This window comes from Pongo abelii, chromosome 3 (assembly GCF_028885655.2).
Source record: "Pongo abelii isolate AG06213 chromosome 3, NHGRI_mPonAbe1-v2.0_pri, whole genome shotgun sequence".
Classification (NCBI taxonomy): domain Eukaryota; kingdom Metazoa; phylum Chordata; class Mammalia; order Primates; family Hominidae; genus Pongo; species Pongo abelii.
The window spans coordinates 108591062-108609843 of record NC_071988.2 but is presented as its reverse complement, the minus strand read 5'-3'; the positions used below and the strand labels follow the sequence as shown (position 1 = coordinate 108609843).

At 36.7% G+C, this 18782-nt stretch overlaps 1 protein-coding gene across 1 annotated transcript in view; it reads left to right on the top strand.

Annotated features, from left to right (window-relative positions):
• The window catches only part of KLHL8 (kelch like family member 8), a 61074-nt gene that overhangs the window by 16077 nt on the left and 26215 nt on the right, over positions 1–18782 (top strand). Inside the window, exon 2 of the mRNA XM_002814949.6 lies at positions 10902–11268. Within this exon, the coding sequence (XP_002814995.1) occupies positions 11053–11268 (216 nt within the window). The 5' untranslated portion in view covers positions 10902–11052. The remainder of the gene's footprint in view (positions 1–10901; positions 11269–18782) is intronic.

Here is an 18782-nt window from a genome sequence, read left to right as displayed (position 1 = left end):
CCACCATTTCTAGCTGTGTGGCCTTGGGCAAGTCAGGGATGTTAGAACCATCCATAAGGTGATGCTTAAACAAGAGTATATTTAAGATTACTGGCAAAATAGGTAGTGCACAGTGGTTTAATGAGTAGTTTTTCCATCTTCTTTCCCCCTTTCCCTACTTTATGTAAAAAATGAATGGAGAAAAAGACTGGAAGGTAGACTAGAGCCAGAGCAATGAGGACCTTGAATGCCAGGATAAGCTGAACTACATACATTAAGCAGTTTGGAAAGGACAGTTAGAGTTAGATAAATCTAGCAGCATCTAATCCTTGAGAGATGTTTATTGATGGCAAGGAGGAATGTGGTGATTGGTTAGGGGAAGTCACTACAATCCAGGTTAGTATGTGGATCTGAACTAGAGTACAATGAGAGAGAATAGAGTTCAATGATAATAGGAAGAAAGGGATGGATGAACAGAGATTTTTCCAAGTAGAATCCAGGAGAATTGAAGTGGATAGGTTGTGAAAGTTGAGAGGAGTCAAATATGGCTCACGTTTTGAAGTAGGGTAACTGAAAAAATGGTGTTGCTACTTGTACAAGTAGGGGAATCTAAAAGTATAGTGAGGGAGAAGATAAGGACCTTGGTTTTTCATATATTTTGTTCTGTAATTATATTTCACTTATAAAGTGCTTTGAACAGTAGTGTGGTAGTTAATAGCACAGGCTGGGGAGCCCTGCTTCCTAGGTTCACATCCTGGCTCCACTACTTACTTGGGCTTCATCCATCTCGCTGTGCCTCAGTTTCTTCGGATAGTTAGGGCACAAAATATGACATGGCAAAATAAGTGAAAGAAGGCTCAGGCCTGTAGTCCCAGCATTTTGGGAGGCCTAAGTGGGCAGATCGCTTGAGTCCAGGAGTTCAAGACCAGCCTGGGCAACATGGCAAAACCCCATCTCTATAAAAAATACAAAAATTAGCCCTGTATGGTGGTGCACGCCTATAGTTCCAGCTACTCGGGCAGGGGGGCTGAGGCGGAAGGATAAAGGGCAAAATAAAAGTAGCTACTTCATAGAGTTGTAGTGAGGACTAAATGATTTAATTTTCATGCAATTAGAACAGTGATGGCAGATAGTGTTTTCTGTCGTGATGCTGATGTCTGCCTTTATATTGTGTGTGTGTGTGTGTGTGTGTGTGTGTTTGTGTTTGTGTGTGTTTGTTTTCTTGAGTCAGAATCTTACTCTGTCACCCCAGGTGGAGTGCAGAGGCATGATCACAGCTCACTGTGGCCTCGACCTCCTGGGCTCAAGTGATCCTCCCACTTCAGCCTCCCAAGTAGCTGGGACTACAGGTGCGTGCCACCACACGTGGCTAATTTTAAAATTTGTTATAGAGACTGGATCTCACTCTGTTGCCCAAGCTGGCCTTGAACTCCTGGGCCCAAGCGATCCTCCTAGCTTGTCCTCTCAAAGTGCTGAGATTACAGGCATGTGCCATTGTGCCTGGCCAGCCTTTACATTTTATTTTATGGGCTGATATATCCCTTAAGCAGTAGAGTGGCTTGTGATTATATTGCCTTGTGTCTTTTGAGTTTTATCATGAGTATGTTGGAATGCAACAATCTTTTTTTGCATTTTATTTTTTATCATATAGCAAAATTGACATTTTTGGGGTACAAGTCCATGAATTTTAACAAATGTGTAGATTTGTCTAATCACCCAAATCAATTTTAAATTAACATTTAAAATAGATGCAAAATAGTTTCATCATCCCATAAAACTCTCTTTTTGCCATCTCCTTTTAGTCATACTCTTTCCTTGCCCCTCATCCCTGGCAGCCACTGATCTGTTTTTCATCACTATGATTTTGTCCTTTTGAGGATATCATATAAATGGAATCATAGAGTATGTAGTAACCTATTGAGACTGGCCTGTTTCACTCAGCAGCCATTGAGATTCATCCAGGTCATTGCATGTACCGAGTTTGTTCCTTTTTATTGTGAGGTAGTGTTCTATTGTATGGGTGTACCCACAGTTTGTTTATCCATTGACTTGTTGAAGGTTATTTGGATTGTTTTCAGTTTTTAGCAATTGCAACTAGAGCTGCTATACGTTTTCATGTGCAAGTTTTTGTGCAAACACGAGCATTCATTTCTCTAGGTTAAATTGCCAGGAGTCAGATTGCTGGGTCATAGTATAAGAATATGTTTAACTGTGTAAGAAACTTCCACCTTTTTTTTTTTTTTTTTTTTTTTTAGAACAGTGATGCTGTTTTGCATTGCCACCAGCAGTATATGAAATTTCCAGGTGTTTCACATCCTCACCAGCACTTGGTATTGTTAGTATTGTTTATTTTAGCCATTCTAATAGATGTGTAGTGGTATTTCAATATGATTGTGGGGTGTGTGTATGGGGATGTGGCAGGGGCTGTGTTGCTTAGGCTGGAGTGTAGTGGCTATTTACAGGCATGATCGGATGATAGTGCACTACAGCTTCGAACTCTTGGGCTTAAGCAGTCATCCTAGGTAGCTGAGACTACAAACGCACACCACTGTGCCTGGTTCATTATTTTAATTTTCATTTACCTAATGGCAGTGATGTTGAACATCTTTTTGTGTGCTTGTTTTCCATCCATATATTTTCATTGGTGAAGTGTCTTAAGTCTTTGGTCCATATTTTAATTGAGTTGTTTTTCTTACTGTTAAGTTTGAAAGTTTTATGTATTTGGGATGTAAATTTTTTGTCAAATATGTGATTTGCCAACATTTTTCTCCTGGTTTGAAGCTTGTCTTTTTATTCTCTTACGGTGTCTTTCTCATAGCAAAAGGTTTTAATTTTGATGGAGTCCGTTTTAGCAATTTTTTTCTTTCATATTTAACAACTAGTAGCCTGACCCCGAGTCATGAAGTTTTTCTGTGTTTTCTTCAAAAAGTTTTATTGTTTTAGGTGTAGTTATATATATAACATAAAAATATATTTTATATATTATATAAAATGGATCAGAAACTATATGAAACTATAGCCAGGTGCAGTGGCTTGAAGTTCCAGGCTACAGTGTGCTATGTTATGATTAATTTTTTGTGTGTTCACTTTTTTTTGAGACAAAGTCTTGCTCTGTCGCCCAGGCTGGAGTGTAGTGGCGCATTTCGGCTCACTGCAAGCTCCGCCTCCCAGGTTCACGCCTCACCCTCACTCCTGCCTCAGCCTCCTGAGTAGCGGGCGCCCACCACCACGCCTGGCTAATTTTTTGTATTTTTTTAGTAGAGACGGGGTTTCATCATGTTAGCCAGGATGGTCTCGATCTCCTGACCTCGTGATCTGTCCACCTCGGCCTCCCAACGTGCTGGGTTTGCAGGCGTGAGCCACTGTGCCCAGCCATGTTCACCTTGTTTTTAGTGACCTTGCTAAACTTACTAGTTCTAGCTGTTCCTTGGGAATGGTTTATGTAGACAATTATGTGTGCTGATAGGGACAGTTTTGTTTCTTTCCAGTCTTTGCCTTTTCTTTTTCTTGCTTTATTGCACTGGAGATAACTTTTACTTCCTATGTGGTTTTTCTTCTTTAGTATGTTGTTGTGGTGGTTTAATATGGTTTAATATGCTGGTAATATGGTAGACTATATTTTTTTGAATATTGAAGCAGCCTTGCATAAACTCTTAGGATAAATTCTACTTGGTCGTGATCATTCTCTATATTTTGCTGGATTATATTTGCTAATATTTGTTGGGGATTTTTATGTCTGTATTCATGAGGGACATTGATTTGTAGTTTCCTTTTCTGTACTATCTTTGTTTTTGGTATCAGAGTCATAGGTTTTCTCATGAAATAAGTTGGGAAGTGTTTTCTCCTCTTCCGTTTTCTGAAAGAGATTTTGTAGAGTTGAGGCTATTTCTTCTTTAAATGTTTGGTAGAATGTAGTGAAACCATCTGGGCTTGAAGATTGCTTTTCAAACGGTGATTTAATTTAATAGTTATAGCAATGCTCAGGTTGTCTTTTGAGTGAGTTTTGGTAGTTTGTGGGTTTTGAGGAATTGGTCCATTTTATCTAAGTTGTCACATTTATGTATGTAGAATTTTTCATAGCATTCACCTTATTTACCTTTTTAATGCCAGTGGGGTTTGTAATGATAGTCTCTGATATTGCAGATATTGGTAATGTGTGTCTTCCCTCCCCGCCTTTTTTGCCAGATGTTTATCATTCTGTTGATCAACAGGCCAGGTGTGGTGGCTCATACCTGTAATCCCAGCACTTTGGGAGGCCGAGGCAGGTGGATCACCTGAGGTCAGGAGTTTGAGACCAGCCTGGCCAACATGCTGAAACCCCATCTCCACTAAAAATATGTTGATCTTTTAAAAATAGCTTTTGGTTTGGATTTTTATCTATTGTTTTTTGTTTTCAATTAATTTTGTTTGTGCTGTTTATTTCCTTATGCTTGCTTTGAGTTTATTTTGTTCTTTTTCTAGTTTCTGGTTTCTGAAAGTAAAGTCTTAGAATATTGATTTAATACTTTCTTATTTTTTTTTTTGGAGACGGCGTCTCAGTCACCCAGGCTGGAGGGCAGTGGCGTGATCTCGGCTCACTGCAAGCTCCGCCTCCCGGGTTCACGCCACCGTTCTCCTGCCTCAGCCTCAGAGTAGCTGGGACTACAGGCACCTGCCACTACGCCCAGCTAATTTTTTTGATTTAATACTTTTTTTTTATGTAAGCACATAATTTTCTAAACTTTCCCCTAAGCCGCTTTTTTACCTGTAGCCTACAAATTTTGATATTTTGATATTTTATATTTTCATTTTTGTTAACTAACTTAATGAAGAAATTTCTAATTTCTCGTAAGACTTCCTCTTTGCTCCATGGATTATTTAGATGTGTGCATTTAATTTGTAAGCATTTGGAGAGTTTTCTGTTGTCTTTATTACTTATTTCTAGTTTAATTCCATTATAGTCAGAGATTACATTTTATACAATGTAATTTCTTTTAAATTTGTTTAGGGTTGTTTATTGACTCAGGATATGGCTTATATAGGTCCATGTGCACTTGAAAAGAATGTATATTCTGCCGTTGTTGGGAGGAGTGTTCTATAAGCACCCATGAAATCCAGTTGGTTGATGATGTGTTCTGTTCTTTTATGTCATTGCTAATTCTCTGTTAACTAGTTCTATAACTGAAGAGGAATGTTGAAATCTCTTCAATTATAATTGTGGATTTGTCTGTTTCTCCCTTTAGTTCTTTTTGGTTTTGCTTTATGTATTTTGAAGATTTGAAGATTTGAAGTTAGGTGTATGCACATTTAGACTATACTGTGTCTTTGGGAATTGACACTTTTGTCATTATGTAGTGTCTTTTTTTATTGCAGTGAAAAACACAACATAAAATTTACCATCTTAACCATTTTTAAGTGTACAGTACACTAATGTTAACTATATGTACATTGTTGTCCAGCAGATCTCTAGAACTTTATCTTGCAAAACTGAAACGATACCCATTGAACATCTTCTTTCCACCTCTCTTGGCAACCACCATTTTACTTTCTATGAATTTGACTGCTTCAGATACCTCATATAAGTGGAATCAGTGGAACTTGTCTTTTTGTCTCTGGCTTATTTCACTTTGTATAATGTCCTTAAGATTCACCCATGTTGTAGCATATGACAGGATTTTCATCTTTTTTGAATCTGAATGGTATTCCATTGTATGTATAAATCACATTTTCCTTTTCCATTTATCTGATGATGTACATTTAGGCTGCTTCTACCTCTTGGTTGTTGTAAATAATGCCACAGTGAACATGGGTGTGCAAATATGTCTTTACTATCCTGTTCTTACTTCTTTTGGATATATACCTAGAAGTGGAATTGCTGGATTTTGTGGTAATTCTATTTCTAACTTTTTGAGGACTATCCATACTGTTTCCGTAGCAGCTATGGAAGCCAATTTACATTCCCACCAGCAGTGGAAGGGGTTTCCAGTTTCTCTAAGTCCTTGCCAACACTTCTTTCTTTCCCCATCCCAACAAGTGTAAGGTGATATCTCATGATTTTGATCTACATCTCCCTGATGATTAGTGATATTGAACATCTTTTTATATACAGTTGATTGTCAGTGTCTGCAGGTTAGACATCCCCAGATTCAACCAAACATGGATTGAAAATATTTTTTAAATCCAATAAAAATAATACAAATTTAAAAAATATAACAACTATTTACATAGCATTTACATTGTCTTAGGTATCATAAGTAATCTAGAGATAATTTAAAAGATAATTTAAAATATGTAGGAGGATGTACATAGGTTATATGCAAATACCATACCAGTTTATATAAGGGACTTAAGGATACATGGATTTTGGTATCTGCAGGGATCCTGCAACCAGTCCTCTGAGGATACTGAAGAAGGGCTATACTTCTTGGCCATTTGTATATCATCTTTGGAGAAATGTCTATTCAAGTCCTTTACCTTTTTTTTTCTTTTTTTTTTTTTTTTGAGGCAGTCTTACTCTGTCACCCAGGCTGGAGTTCAGTGGCATGATTACAGCTCACTGCAGCCTTGAATTCCTGGGCTCAAGTGATCCTCCCACCTTAGCCTCCCGAGTAGCTGGGACTATAGGCACATGCTACCACGTCCAGCTAATTTTTGTATTTTTTGTAGAGACAAGGTGTATGTTGCCCAGGCTGATCTCGAACTCCTGGGCTCAAACAATCCTCCAGTCTCAGCCTACCAGTGTTGGGATTATAGGAGTGAGCCACCACACCTGGCATGTTTTTGATTTTTGTTTGTTTGTTTTGTTTTGTTTTGAGACAGGTGCTTGCTGTATTGCCCAGGCTGACCTTCAACTCCTGGGCTCAAGTGGTCCTCCTACCTTAGCCTCCCAAGTAGCTGGGACTACAGTCATTCACCAGCCATTGCACCCAACCTTTTGCCCATTTTAAAATTGGGTTCTTCATTTTTTGTTTGTTTGTTTTTTTATTGAGTTGTAGGAGTTCTTTGTATATCTGGATATTAACCCCTTTTCAGGTATATATTTGCAAATACTATTTTCTTCCATTCTGTAGGTTGCCTTTTCTTCTCTATTGATTGTTTTACTGCATAGAAGTTTTAAAGTTTGATGTCCCATTTGTCCGTGTTTACTTGTGTTGCTTGTGCTTTTTACATCATATACAAGAAATCGTTGATAAATTCAATATTGTGAAGCCTTTACCCCACGTGTTTTCCTCCAGTAGCTTCATGTTTTCAAGTCTAGTCATTTTATGGTTTCAGGGCTACATTTAGGTCTTTAATTCATTTTGAGTTAGTTTTTGTATATGGTGTAAAGCAAGGGTCCAACTTCTTTCTTTTGCATGTAATATTTTTATATAGTGTTTTTTATCACTAACAATTTTATGTGTTTGATATTATAGCTACTCTTCAGTTTTTAAAAATTCTTTAGGGTTTTTTTTGTTCTTGTTACTGTTGGCGTGGTGTGTCTTCTTTCTATCCAATTCCTTTAACCTATTTGTGTCTTTATACTTAAAGTAGGTTTTTTTTCTTGTACGCATTTGATAGTTGGGTTTCACTTTTTCTTATCCAATCTGAAAATCTCTCTTTTTAAAAAAGTCTTTACTTGAGACCATTGTAGATTCACTTGCAATGGTAAGAAGTAATAGATCTTATGTTTCCTTCACCCAGTTTCCCTGAATGATAACATCTTGCATAACTTTTGTACTAGGAAATTGACTTTGATACATTGTCTAAGGACATTTAGGCTGCTTCTACCTCTTGGTTGTTGTAAATAATGCCACAGTGAACATGGGTGTGCAAATATTCAAATTTCACCTGTTTTACATGCATTCATTTGTGTGTATGTGTATGTTATCACATATAGATTCATATGATCACTACTGCAGACAAGATACAGTACAGTTCCATCACAAGTATCTCTTGTGCTACTCATTTATAGCCACAGCTACTCCTCTCCTCTCCTCTCATCCTTCCCTAACCTCTGGCAAACAATAATCTGTTCTCCACCTCTATAATTTTGTCATTTTGAGAATGTTATATAGATAGAATCATACTGCATGGCTTTTTTTATTGAGCATACTTTGAGATCCGGGTTGTTACATGTTTCAATAGCTTGTCCCTTTTGCTGAGTAGCATTCCTGAGTCTCTGCCTTTAATTGGAAGTGGTTAGTCCATTTATATTTAATGTGATTATTGATATTGTTGAGTTTAAATCAACCATCTTACTTGGGGATCAGCAAACTATAACCTTGGGGATTAAATCACACTCACCAAGTGTTTTTTCTTATTTTATTTTATTTTATTAGACACAGTCTCATTCTGTTGCCCAGGCTGGAGTGCAGTGGTGTGATCTCAGCTCACTGCAATCTCTGCCTCCCGGGTTCAAGTGATTCTTGTGCCTCAGCCTCCCAAGCAGCTGGGGTTACAGGTGTGCACCACCATGCCTGACTGGTTTTTGTATTTTTTAGTAGAGACGGGGTTTCACTGTGTTGGCCAGGCTGGTCTCGAACTCCTGACCTCAGGTGAGCCACCCACCTCGGTCTTCCAGAGTGCTGGGATTATAGGCATGAGCCACTGCACCCGGCCACTAAGTGTTGTTTTTTTTTAATAATTAAAGTTTTATTGGAACATGGCTTTATTTATTTATTTATTTATTTATTTATTTATTTACTATTGTCTGTGACTGCTTTTGTGTTACAATGACAGAGTTCAGTAGTTGTGATAGAGACCCATATGGCCCACAAAGCCAAAAACATCTACTCCATGGCCCTTTACAGAAAAAGTTTTTAAGCCCTGATTATACTATTTGTTTTCTATTTGTCCCATCTGTTCTTTGTTGATTTTGCAGCAGGAATGTGAGTTTAAAAGAGATTTATTACAGTGGCTGGTGCCTGTTAGAATATCTATAGATGCTTTCCTCAGATAAAATTTTAGACCGGACAGAGGTGTCTGTATTCGTTTTTTATTGTGTGTAACAAATTACCACAATTCAGTGGCTTAAAATAACATGCATTTATTATCTCATAGTTTCCGTGCATCAGGAGTTTGGGCACAGTGTAGTTGGGTCCTTTGCTTAGGATCTCATAAGGCTGCAATAAAGCTATTGGCCAGGCTGTATTATGTAGAGGTTCAATTATGAAGAAATCTGCTTCCACACTTATTCAGGTCATTGGCAGAATTCATTTCCTTGGAGCTGTATGACTGAGGGCCCGGCTTTTTACTGACTGTCAGGTGAAAGCCTCTCTCAGGTCCTAGGGATTGCCTATAGTTCCCTGCTACATGACTGTCTCCATGGTGGTTTGCTTTTCAAGGCCTGCAGGAGAGCTTCTTACTCCAGTCTGCTCACACAGTATTCTGTAATGTAACATAATCAAGAGAGTGACATCTCATCACTTTCCCACATTCCGTCAATTAGAAGCAAGTCACAGGTTCTTCCTGCATGCAGGGGGATTATATGAAGACATGACTCATTAAGGATCACTGTCATGTATGTCTGCCACAGAAACCATAAGAAGGCATGAATAACTATAATCTATAACCTTACATTGACCATTGATTTCTGTCAAAAGCTGGAAATGATGAGATTAACAATAAAGAACCTAATGTAGCTAAAGTTCTGGTTAGAATATTTAGAGTTTTCTGAAACTACATAATAAGCAGAGCTTTCCACTCTAATAATACCAATATTTTAAACAAGCACTTGTAAATTCATTATTGTATTTGATGTATTTCTCAGGATAGTGCCATGAGGTAGATAGGTATCCCTGTTTATAGATGAAGAAACTGAGGATTAGTAAAGCCTCAGTTTTACAAATTACACAGCCTCAAAAAAAATGACACAGCCAGTAAGTGATGGAATAGGTGTTTTATTAGTAACTTAAAATCCTCTGTTCCTGTCACCAAAGTAGAATTGTAGCATAGAATTATTGATGGTGTGGATATTCATCAAATATGCTTTGATGATGAGGAAAGTTTGATTTTATATGTAAATACTAATAAGTTCTATGTGAAAATGCAAATAAAATGAGATCTTTGTAAGAGTGCAGCATTTCGTATGTTTGGCAGTACAATATTTCTAATCCTCAAAATATTTCCTTAAGTGGTATCTCTATTTTACAGAAGAGATCGAGATCTAAGCAGGTTGTCATTTGCTCAAGCTCATGCAGTTGATATGTGGTAGAACCGTAATCTGACTTCAGAATCTAGGATGAACTTAATTCAATCAAAATATCCTTCTGTTTTGGCATTGCATTACTAAATTGTATAGCTGGAAGGCAGCTATACTACTGTTTTACTGTATATCTCTGTTCCAGTAATTTCATCTCTACTTAATTGTTATCATGTGTTAAGTGGGATTGTTTATCTACACTTGATAGTAAAATACAGTCTGCTTAGCCTTGGATGAAAAAGTCTTTAGTGAACTTTACCTGTCATCTTTAGGATCATGTTGTTCTGCTAAAAAAAAAAACCTCCCAGTTAAGCCTCGAAACTTAACATTTTAGTTCATGGCCACGTGTAATGGTTCAAGCATGTAATCCCAGCACTTTGAGAGGCCTAGGTAGGTAGATTGCATGAGCCCAGGAGTTTGAGACCAGCATGGGCAACATGGAGAAACCCCGTCTCTAAAATAAAAATTAAAAAATAGAAAAATTTTAGTTCATAGCCTTTCTCTTTGAAGATAGCATATTACACATCTCAAAAGTCATGTGCTCAAGTCAGTTGTTCTTGTTGGATTTTAAAGGAGTTCCTTTATTGATATAAAATAATTAGCAGAGGTGAATTATGTGTTATTTAGCATAAAAACAAAGTTTTTGTTCTTTTATAAATATGATTGATATAGTTATTTTGCATGTATAGTATTAACAAATTATAGTTAATAATTTTTTTCTTTTCGTTTGTCTCTACCTGTTTTATTGTTGATTTTTCAGTCGCAGCAAACTGTACAATGGCAGTTGAGTGGGTTTTGAAAAACGTCTGAATCGTAGTGTCTACATCTACCTTCTGCCTTCTCCCTACCCTTTGAAAAAGAATAAATGGCATGTTTGAGAAGAGAGCTCTATTAAAAGAGGAATATTGCAAATGGCTTCAGATTCTATGAATAGTAAACAAGCTAGGAATCACATTACAAAGGGGAAAAGGCAACAACAGCACCAGCAAATAAAGAACAGATCCTCAATTAGTGATGGTGATGGAGAAGATTCCTTTATTTTTGAAGCAAATGAAGCTTGGAAAGATTTTCATGGTTCTCTTCTTCGATTTTATGAAAATGGAGAACTCTGTGATGTCACACTCAAGGTGAGATTGCCTTTTTTGTACTTTTCTCAGGCCTCTTCAGTGTAATATGAGAAATGGGGGTTTCTGTAACCATACAAGGCAAATTTTGTTGCTATACATATTTGATACAGTCAGAATGCTTTTAGTCTCAATCTTTTTTTTAGTGTAGGAGAAAGGACATAGAGGGTAAATGAAGAGAAGTTAGCATAAGATAAAATTATTGTACTAATTTAATGTTGATATTCACTGTCTCTTAGTTAATTTAACTTCTGAGAGTTCTGAAACCCTAGAACAACAAATATTATTAGTAAAATTAATAAATTGCTGTTGACCAGATAAGCTTTTCACTTGTGCATTTAAATATCTTGATGTATTTGCTTACTCTGAATACAGAAGTAAGTTAAAAGTCGGGAATTTTGGATTGTTTACTCAGCTATACTAGTGTTTTACTGTATATCTCTATTCCAGTAATTTAATCTCTACTTCATTGTTATCATCTGTTAAGTGGGATTGTTTATCTATACCTGATAGTGAAATATAGTCTACTTAGCCTTGGATGAAAAAGTCCTCAGTGAACTTTGTTCATCATCTATAGGATCATGTTGTTCTCCTAAAAGCAACCAGTTTTAATAAAATTGGAAAAGTGATAAAGCAGTATGGAAAAGCCAGTGTTGATTGTTTCTTATTACACATTTAAAGTACTTTCTTCTTATCTCTCAGTGAAATAATAAAATTTTTTGGTGAACTCTTGGGCTTAAGCAGTCCTCCTGCCACAGCCGCCTGAGCAGCTGGGACTAGATGCATGCACCACCATGCCTGACTAATTCAAAAAAATTTTTTTGTAGAGATGGGGTCTTGCTATGTTGCCCAGGCTGGTCTCAAACTTGGGCTCAAATGATCCTACTGCCTTGGGCCTCCCAAAAAGCTGGGATTATAACTGTGAGCCACTGTGCTAATGATAGATAATTATTTCTCATAGTTCTGAAGGTTGGAAAGTCTAAAATCAAGGTGCCAGCAAGTTTGGTGTCTGGTGAGGGCTGCCCTCTCTGTTTCCAAGATAGTGCCTTGTTGCAGCATCCTCCAGAGGGGATGAACACTATGTCCTCACATGGAAGGCAGAAGGACAAAATGGGCCTAAGCTAGTTCCCTCCAGTCCTCTTTTAAGGCACTAATCCATTCGTGAGCACAGAGCCCTTATGATTTCATCATTTCCCAAAGGTTCCCCCTCTTAATATTAGCACAGTGGGGATTAAGTTTCAACACATGATTTTGGAGGACGTTTAGAAGATAGCACAGACCTAATTTAATAGAAGAGAAAAATAATAATGGCGAAAGTGATCCTATAGTTAACACTTAAGCATTCTATATTAAGAAATTTTAAGATTCTGTGTTTAAGGAAGATCACCTTTACTTCATCCATTCTGCTAGTAAATCAGTATTTTAATCTTTTTCATGTTTCTCAGAAAGGGGGTATAATCATGTGCCACGTAAGGACATTTTGGTCAACGATGGACCCCATATACAATGGTGGTCCCATAAGATTATAATGGAGCTGAAAAATTCCTATCACTTAGTAATGTTGTAGCTATCATAATGTCCTAGCACAGTGCATTACTCACATGCTTGTGGTGATGCTGGTGTAAACAAACTTACCTCATTGCCAGTTGTATAAAAGGTATAACACATGGTTATGTATAGTGCCTAATAACCTGTTCATGCTAATAAATGATTATGTTACAGGCTTATGTATTTACTGTACTTCTTATTGTTTTTTTTAGAGTGTACTCCTGCTACTTCTAAAGAAGAAACATTACTTAAAAAAAGAAAAAAATTGCAGAAAGTTGATTCTTAACAAAAACAAGAAAAGAAAAAACATTAACTGTAAAAACAGCCTTAGGCAGGTCCTTTGGAAGGTATTCAAGAGGAAGGCATTGTTACTATAGGAGATGACAGCTCCATGTGTCCTCTCCTTTCCAGTAGGACAGGATCTGGAGGCAGAAGACAGTGATATGGATGATCCTGACTTGATATAGTTGCAGGCTAATGTCTGAGTTTGTGTCTTAGTTTTTAAGAAAAAAGTTTAAAAAGTAAAAGAAAAAAATTTTAAATAGAAAAAAGTTTTGGAATAAGCATATGAAAACATTTTTGTAGATCTGTGCAATGTGTGTGTTTTAGGCTAAGTGTTATTACAAGAGTCAAAAAGTTTTAAAAAATTGAAGTTTATGGAAAAAGTCACAGTAAGCTAAGGTTAATTATGAAAGAAAGAAAAATATTTTTAAAATTTAGTGTAGCATAAGTGTACAGTGTTTATAAAGTCTATAGTTGTGTACAATAAAGTCCTAGGCTTTCCCATTCACTCACCACTCAGTAATTCACCCCGAGCAACTTCAGGCCCTGCAGCTCCATTCATAGGAAATACCTTTATACAGGTGTACTTTTCAAAAAATACCTTATACCGTATTTTTACTGTACCTTTCCTATGTTGATATGTTTAGATATGCAGATAGTTACCATTCTGTTTCAGTTGCCTACAGTGTGCAGTACAGTAACAAGCCATGCAGGTTTGTAGTCTGAGAGCAACAGGCTGTACCATATATAGCCCAGGTATGTAATAGGCTATCCCATCTAGATTTGTGTAAGTACGTTCTATGACATTTGCACAATGATAAAATCACCTGACACATTTCTCAGAACATATCCCCCTCCTTCAATGACACATGACTGTATTAAAACTGCTTACTACAGCCTACATGTGTAGTATAACCTGCATACATAGGCTGTATGGTATAGCCTGTTGTTGCTAGGATATAAGCCTGCGTAGCCTATTACCATACTGAAAACTGTAGGCAGTTGTAACACAATGGTATTTGTTTATCTAAACATATCTAAACGGAAAAGGTACAGTAAAAAGTAGGCAAAGGACATGAACGTACACTTCTCAAAAGAAGACCCACAGGTGGCCAACAAATATATTAAAAAATAACTCATCATCACCAGTCATTAGAGGAATGCAAACCAGAACTACAAAGAGATACCATCTCACATCAGTCAGAATGGCTTTTGTTAAAAAGTCAAAAAATAACAGATGTTGTTGGCAAGGCTGTGGAGAGAAGGGAACACTTATACACTGTTGGTGGGAATGTAGATTAGTTCAGCCACTGTGGAGAGCAGTTTGGATACTTCTCAAAGAACTGAGACTTGAACTACCATTCAACCCAGCAATCCTCCTAGTGGGTATATACCCAGAGGAAAATAAATCATTCTCTCAAAAAGACACATATACGTGCATGTTCATTGCAGTGCTATTCACAAATAGCAAAGATATGGAATCAGCCCAGGTGCCCATCAGTGGTGGATTGGATACGGAAAATGTGTTATATATACACTGTGGAATACTACACAGCCATAAAAAAGAATGAAATCACATTATTTGCAGCAACATACATGCAGCTGGAAACCATTATCCTAAGTGAACTAATAAAGAAGCAGAAAACCAAATACCACTTGTTCTCACTTGTAAGTGGGAACTAAATATTGAATAAACATGGTCATGAAAATGGGAAAAATAGTGAGGAATACAAGTTGGGGGAGGGAGGGAAGGCAGTGGGGGTATGAATTGAAATAAACTGTTTATTTCATGTTGTGTATTGTGCTCACTACCTGGGTTATGGATTCATTTATACACCAAACCTCAGCATGATGCAATATATCTATGAAACAGACCTACACATGCACCCCTAATTCTAAAGTAAAAGTTGAAAAAAGTGAAATGTATATATGTATTTACAATAAAAGAAAAATGTAAATTTAAAATAAAAATAAAACTGTAAGAATGAAGGAATAGTAAATTATTTTTTACTTTATAAGGGGAAAGGATTATAGGCTTATTTTATTATTTTGAGACAAGGTCTTGCTCTGTCACCCAGGCTGGAGTACAGTGATGCAATCATGGGTCATGGCAACCTCCACCTCCTGGACCCAAACCCCACACCACCCCCTGAGTAGCTGAGACTACAGGTGCACACCATCACACCCAGTTAATTTTTGCATTTTTTGTAGAGAGGGAGTTTGGCCATGTTGCCCAGGCTGGTCTTGAACTCCTGGACACAAGCAATCTGTCTACCTCAGCCTCCCAAACTGCTGGGATTACAGGCATGAGCCACCATGCCTGGCCTCTAATAATTTAAAAAATATTTCCATTTACATACAGCTTTTAAGAAGCACAATGTTATTTTATTTATATATTATATATATACTCTTCACTATTCATTTTAAATACAAAGCAGATCTTGAGATATATAGAAACCTAAGCCATCTTTGAGGATGTTCTTATTTATAAAGGTTTTCCTTTACATTCTGATTTCACTATTTTTGTAATGATAACTAAACTGTGATTTAACTCATGATCACAAATTGAGCATGTATCTGTACCTCATTAAAATTGTATTTAGACATTAAAAAAAAAAGAAAAAGAGGCCACAGATAGCTGCTCTGTGCCTTCCACCATCTGAAGACACAAAGAAGAGTTGCCATTAGTGAACTTAGAGCAAGTCCTTACCAGACATGGATTTGCCAGTGCCTTGATCTTGAACTTTCGTCTCAAGAACTATGAGAAATTAATTATGTTTATTTTATCAGCCACCCAGTGATAGTTTGTTATAGCAGCCTGAACAGACTAAACAGTAAGCTTTTTTTTTTTTTTAAAAAAAAAAAGAGTCTCACTCTGTTGCCCAGGCTGGAATGCAATGGCACGATCTTGGCTCACTGCAACCTCCGCCTCCCAGGTTCAAGCGATTCTTCCACCTCAGCCCCCCGAGTAGCTGGGATTATAGGCACCCACCATCATGCCTGGCTAATTTTTGTATTTTTGTAGAGGTGGGGTTTCACCATGTTGGCCAGGCTGGTCTTGAACTCCTGACCTCAGGTGATCCACCTACCTTGGCCTCCCAAAGTGCTGGGATTACAGGCATGAGCCACTGCCCCTGGCCAGTAGATTATTTTTTATTTTGAAGTATCAAGATTATTATTACCCACAAAGTCATGCAACTGTATATCCACTATAATAGTATTTACAGTAATCAAAAAGTCATAATGTAAATGTCAAAACAACATTGAAATGGTAATGAATAATATACATGTAGAGTAAAAGATATTAAAGAAGATGCTTGCATAAGTTGCTAATGATGAATGTTAAAGTATATTGGAGTAGAAGGGCATTTTTCAACTGATGTGGAAAATTTTCCTGTATATATGATGGTTAATAATACTAAGATAAAATTTTACTTTTTCTAAAATTCTTTTTTTTTTTTTTTTGAGATGGAGTCTCGCTCTGTTGCCCAGGCTGGAGTGCAGTGGCGCGATCTCAGCTCACTGCAACCTCCGCCTCCAAGGTTCAAGTGATTCTCCTGCCTCAGCCTCCCAAGTAGCTGGGACTACAGGCGCGTGCCACCATGCCCGGCTAATTTTTTTTTTTTTTGTATTTTTAGTATAGATGGGGTTTCACCATATTAGCCAGGATGGTCTCCATCTCCTGACCTCCTGATCCGTCCTCCTCGGCCTCCCAAAGTGCTGGGATTACAGGTGTGAGCCGCGCCCGGCCTTTTCTTTACTAAACTTTTTTAAGTGAAGTGGAGATAGTTTACAAAATAAATGTTAACCATGGTGAACTCTTTTTTTTTTCAATAGCAACAAAAGCACAGATTTATTGAAACAAAAGTACACTCCACAGAGTGGGAGCGGGCTCGAGCACGTGGCACTCAAGAACCATGATGAAGTCCTAACTAGTGGAGTTAGGAATGCTTTATATGTTGATAGTCAAGTGCTTTACTAATCCAAAAGCCTTATTTTCATTGTATTTCCATTCATATTGGCTAATCTCTGGAAAATTACTCAAAGTTTTTATTAATAGTTGGTATTGCAAGCTTTTTAAACAAAAGTCTAAGGAATCATTTAATGAATGTTGATATTCTACATATTTTAATACTGAAGTGTGACATGATTTTTCCCTGAGTACTGTTAAGTTTAGCCTAAAGCTTTCGCCTTATGTATTTTAAACTTGGCCTAAAAGTTTCTCTGTACACAGTACACTGTAACCTAACTGGATGTGTAAACAGACTGCAACCTACTCCTGTGCTAATCACTGATTTTCAGCCAATTAAAGGCAACCAGTTGTTCAACCTGTGTTCAAGTAAGGCCGACCCTGAGCTGTAACTGACCCATCTGTTTCTGTACCTCACTTCCGTTTTCTGTGTGTCACCTTCCTTTTTCTGTCCGTAAATAATTTTCGACTATGCACCGGCACCAGTGTCTTTGAACCTATTCTGGTTCCAGTACTGCCCAATTCTTGAATCCGTCTTTGCTCAGTTAAACTCTGTTAAATTTAATTGTCTAAGGTTTTTCTTTTGTAATAGTATCTTGAATTAGTCACACATTCACTGATCTAACAAAGAAAGAATGTAAATTAGAAAATTAAGTAGTATGAGGGACATATAGTATTTATATAATTCTAAATACATGGTAAAGTCTAATATTATGTAGCTTGTGTGTTTTTCATCCAATTTTAAACATCAGGTCTTTAGACTTTGATTCCTTTCATTTTCAAATTTTTAATGAAATGATTTTGGTAATTGGTTACTTTTTTGTACCAGAGAAAGAAAATGTACAAATAAACTTTCAGGAATGTAATGAACTATATAACATCAAAGGAGAATCAGTGCATTAAAAAGCCAAATTTTTGGCTGTTCCTATTTATACATGTGGCTCAAAGATCTTTATACAATAAAGATAGATATTTATTCTAAAAGGGTACATAGGGGTGTATGTGTTAAATAGCCACATTTCAGTTTGTTTGAATCAAGACTCAAATAGAATTGTAACGGGACAGGATCTTATTAAAAACAACATGAAAATGACTTGCCGGCCATTGATTTGTACAACTTGGATGGCAAGTGTTAAAATAATGGTTATCTAGAAATTGTAGAACCCTATTTTGTAATACTATTATGTAAGAGAGTGTTGGCAAGTTATTTAATGGAGCAGGTTTAAGTCATGTGAGACTTACAAATATTTGCATAGAAGCTGAATCCCAGTGGTGGCATGTGGAAATAATTTTTTAAAGGATATGCTTAGGCTATTTAAAAGTTATTTTAAGCAGTATCACTTATTTCAGAAAGTACAAGACAATCATTTCTGTCTGTTATGCTATATTAAATTTTTTCACAGAACTCACAAGGCAGTATTTAGATTCCATTGAGACTAAAGTTGTAATGTAGACTATAACATAAAGCTTGGCATGTTTTCAAATTCACGTCAGCTCTAAAATGGGATCTGAAATCTAATATAAAAATCCATAGGGTTTTTATATAAGAGAATAAAATTTGAAAGCAAACTAAAAGAGAAGTTTTGAAATATATATGACGAATGCCTAATACTCTGATTATATGAGGCGTACTTGTAAATAAAAAATTTGTAGTTCATAGAAGAAATATAAATAGCTCAAAATTTATAAATGATTCAATCTTAAGAGCAAAAAAAAA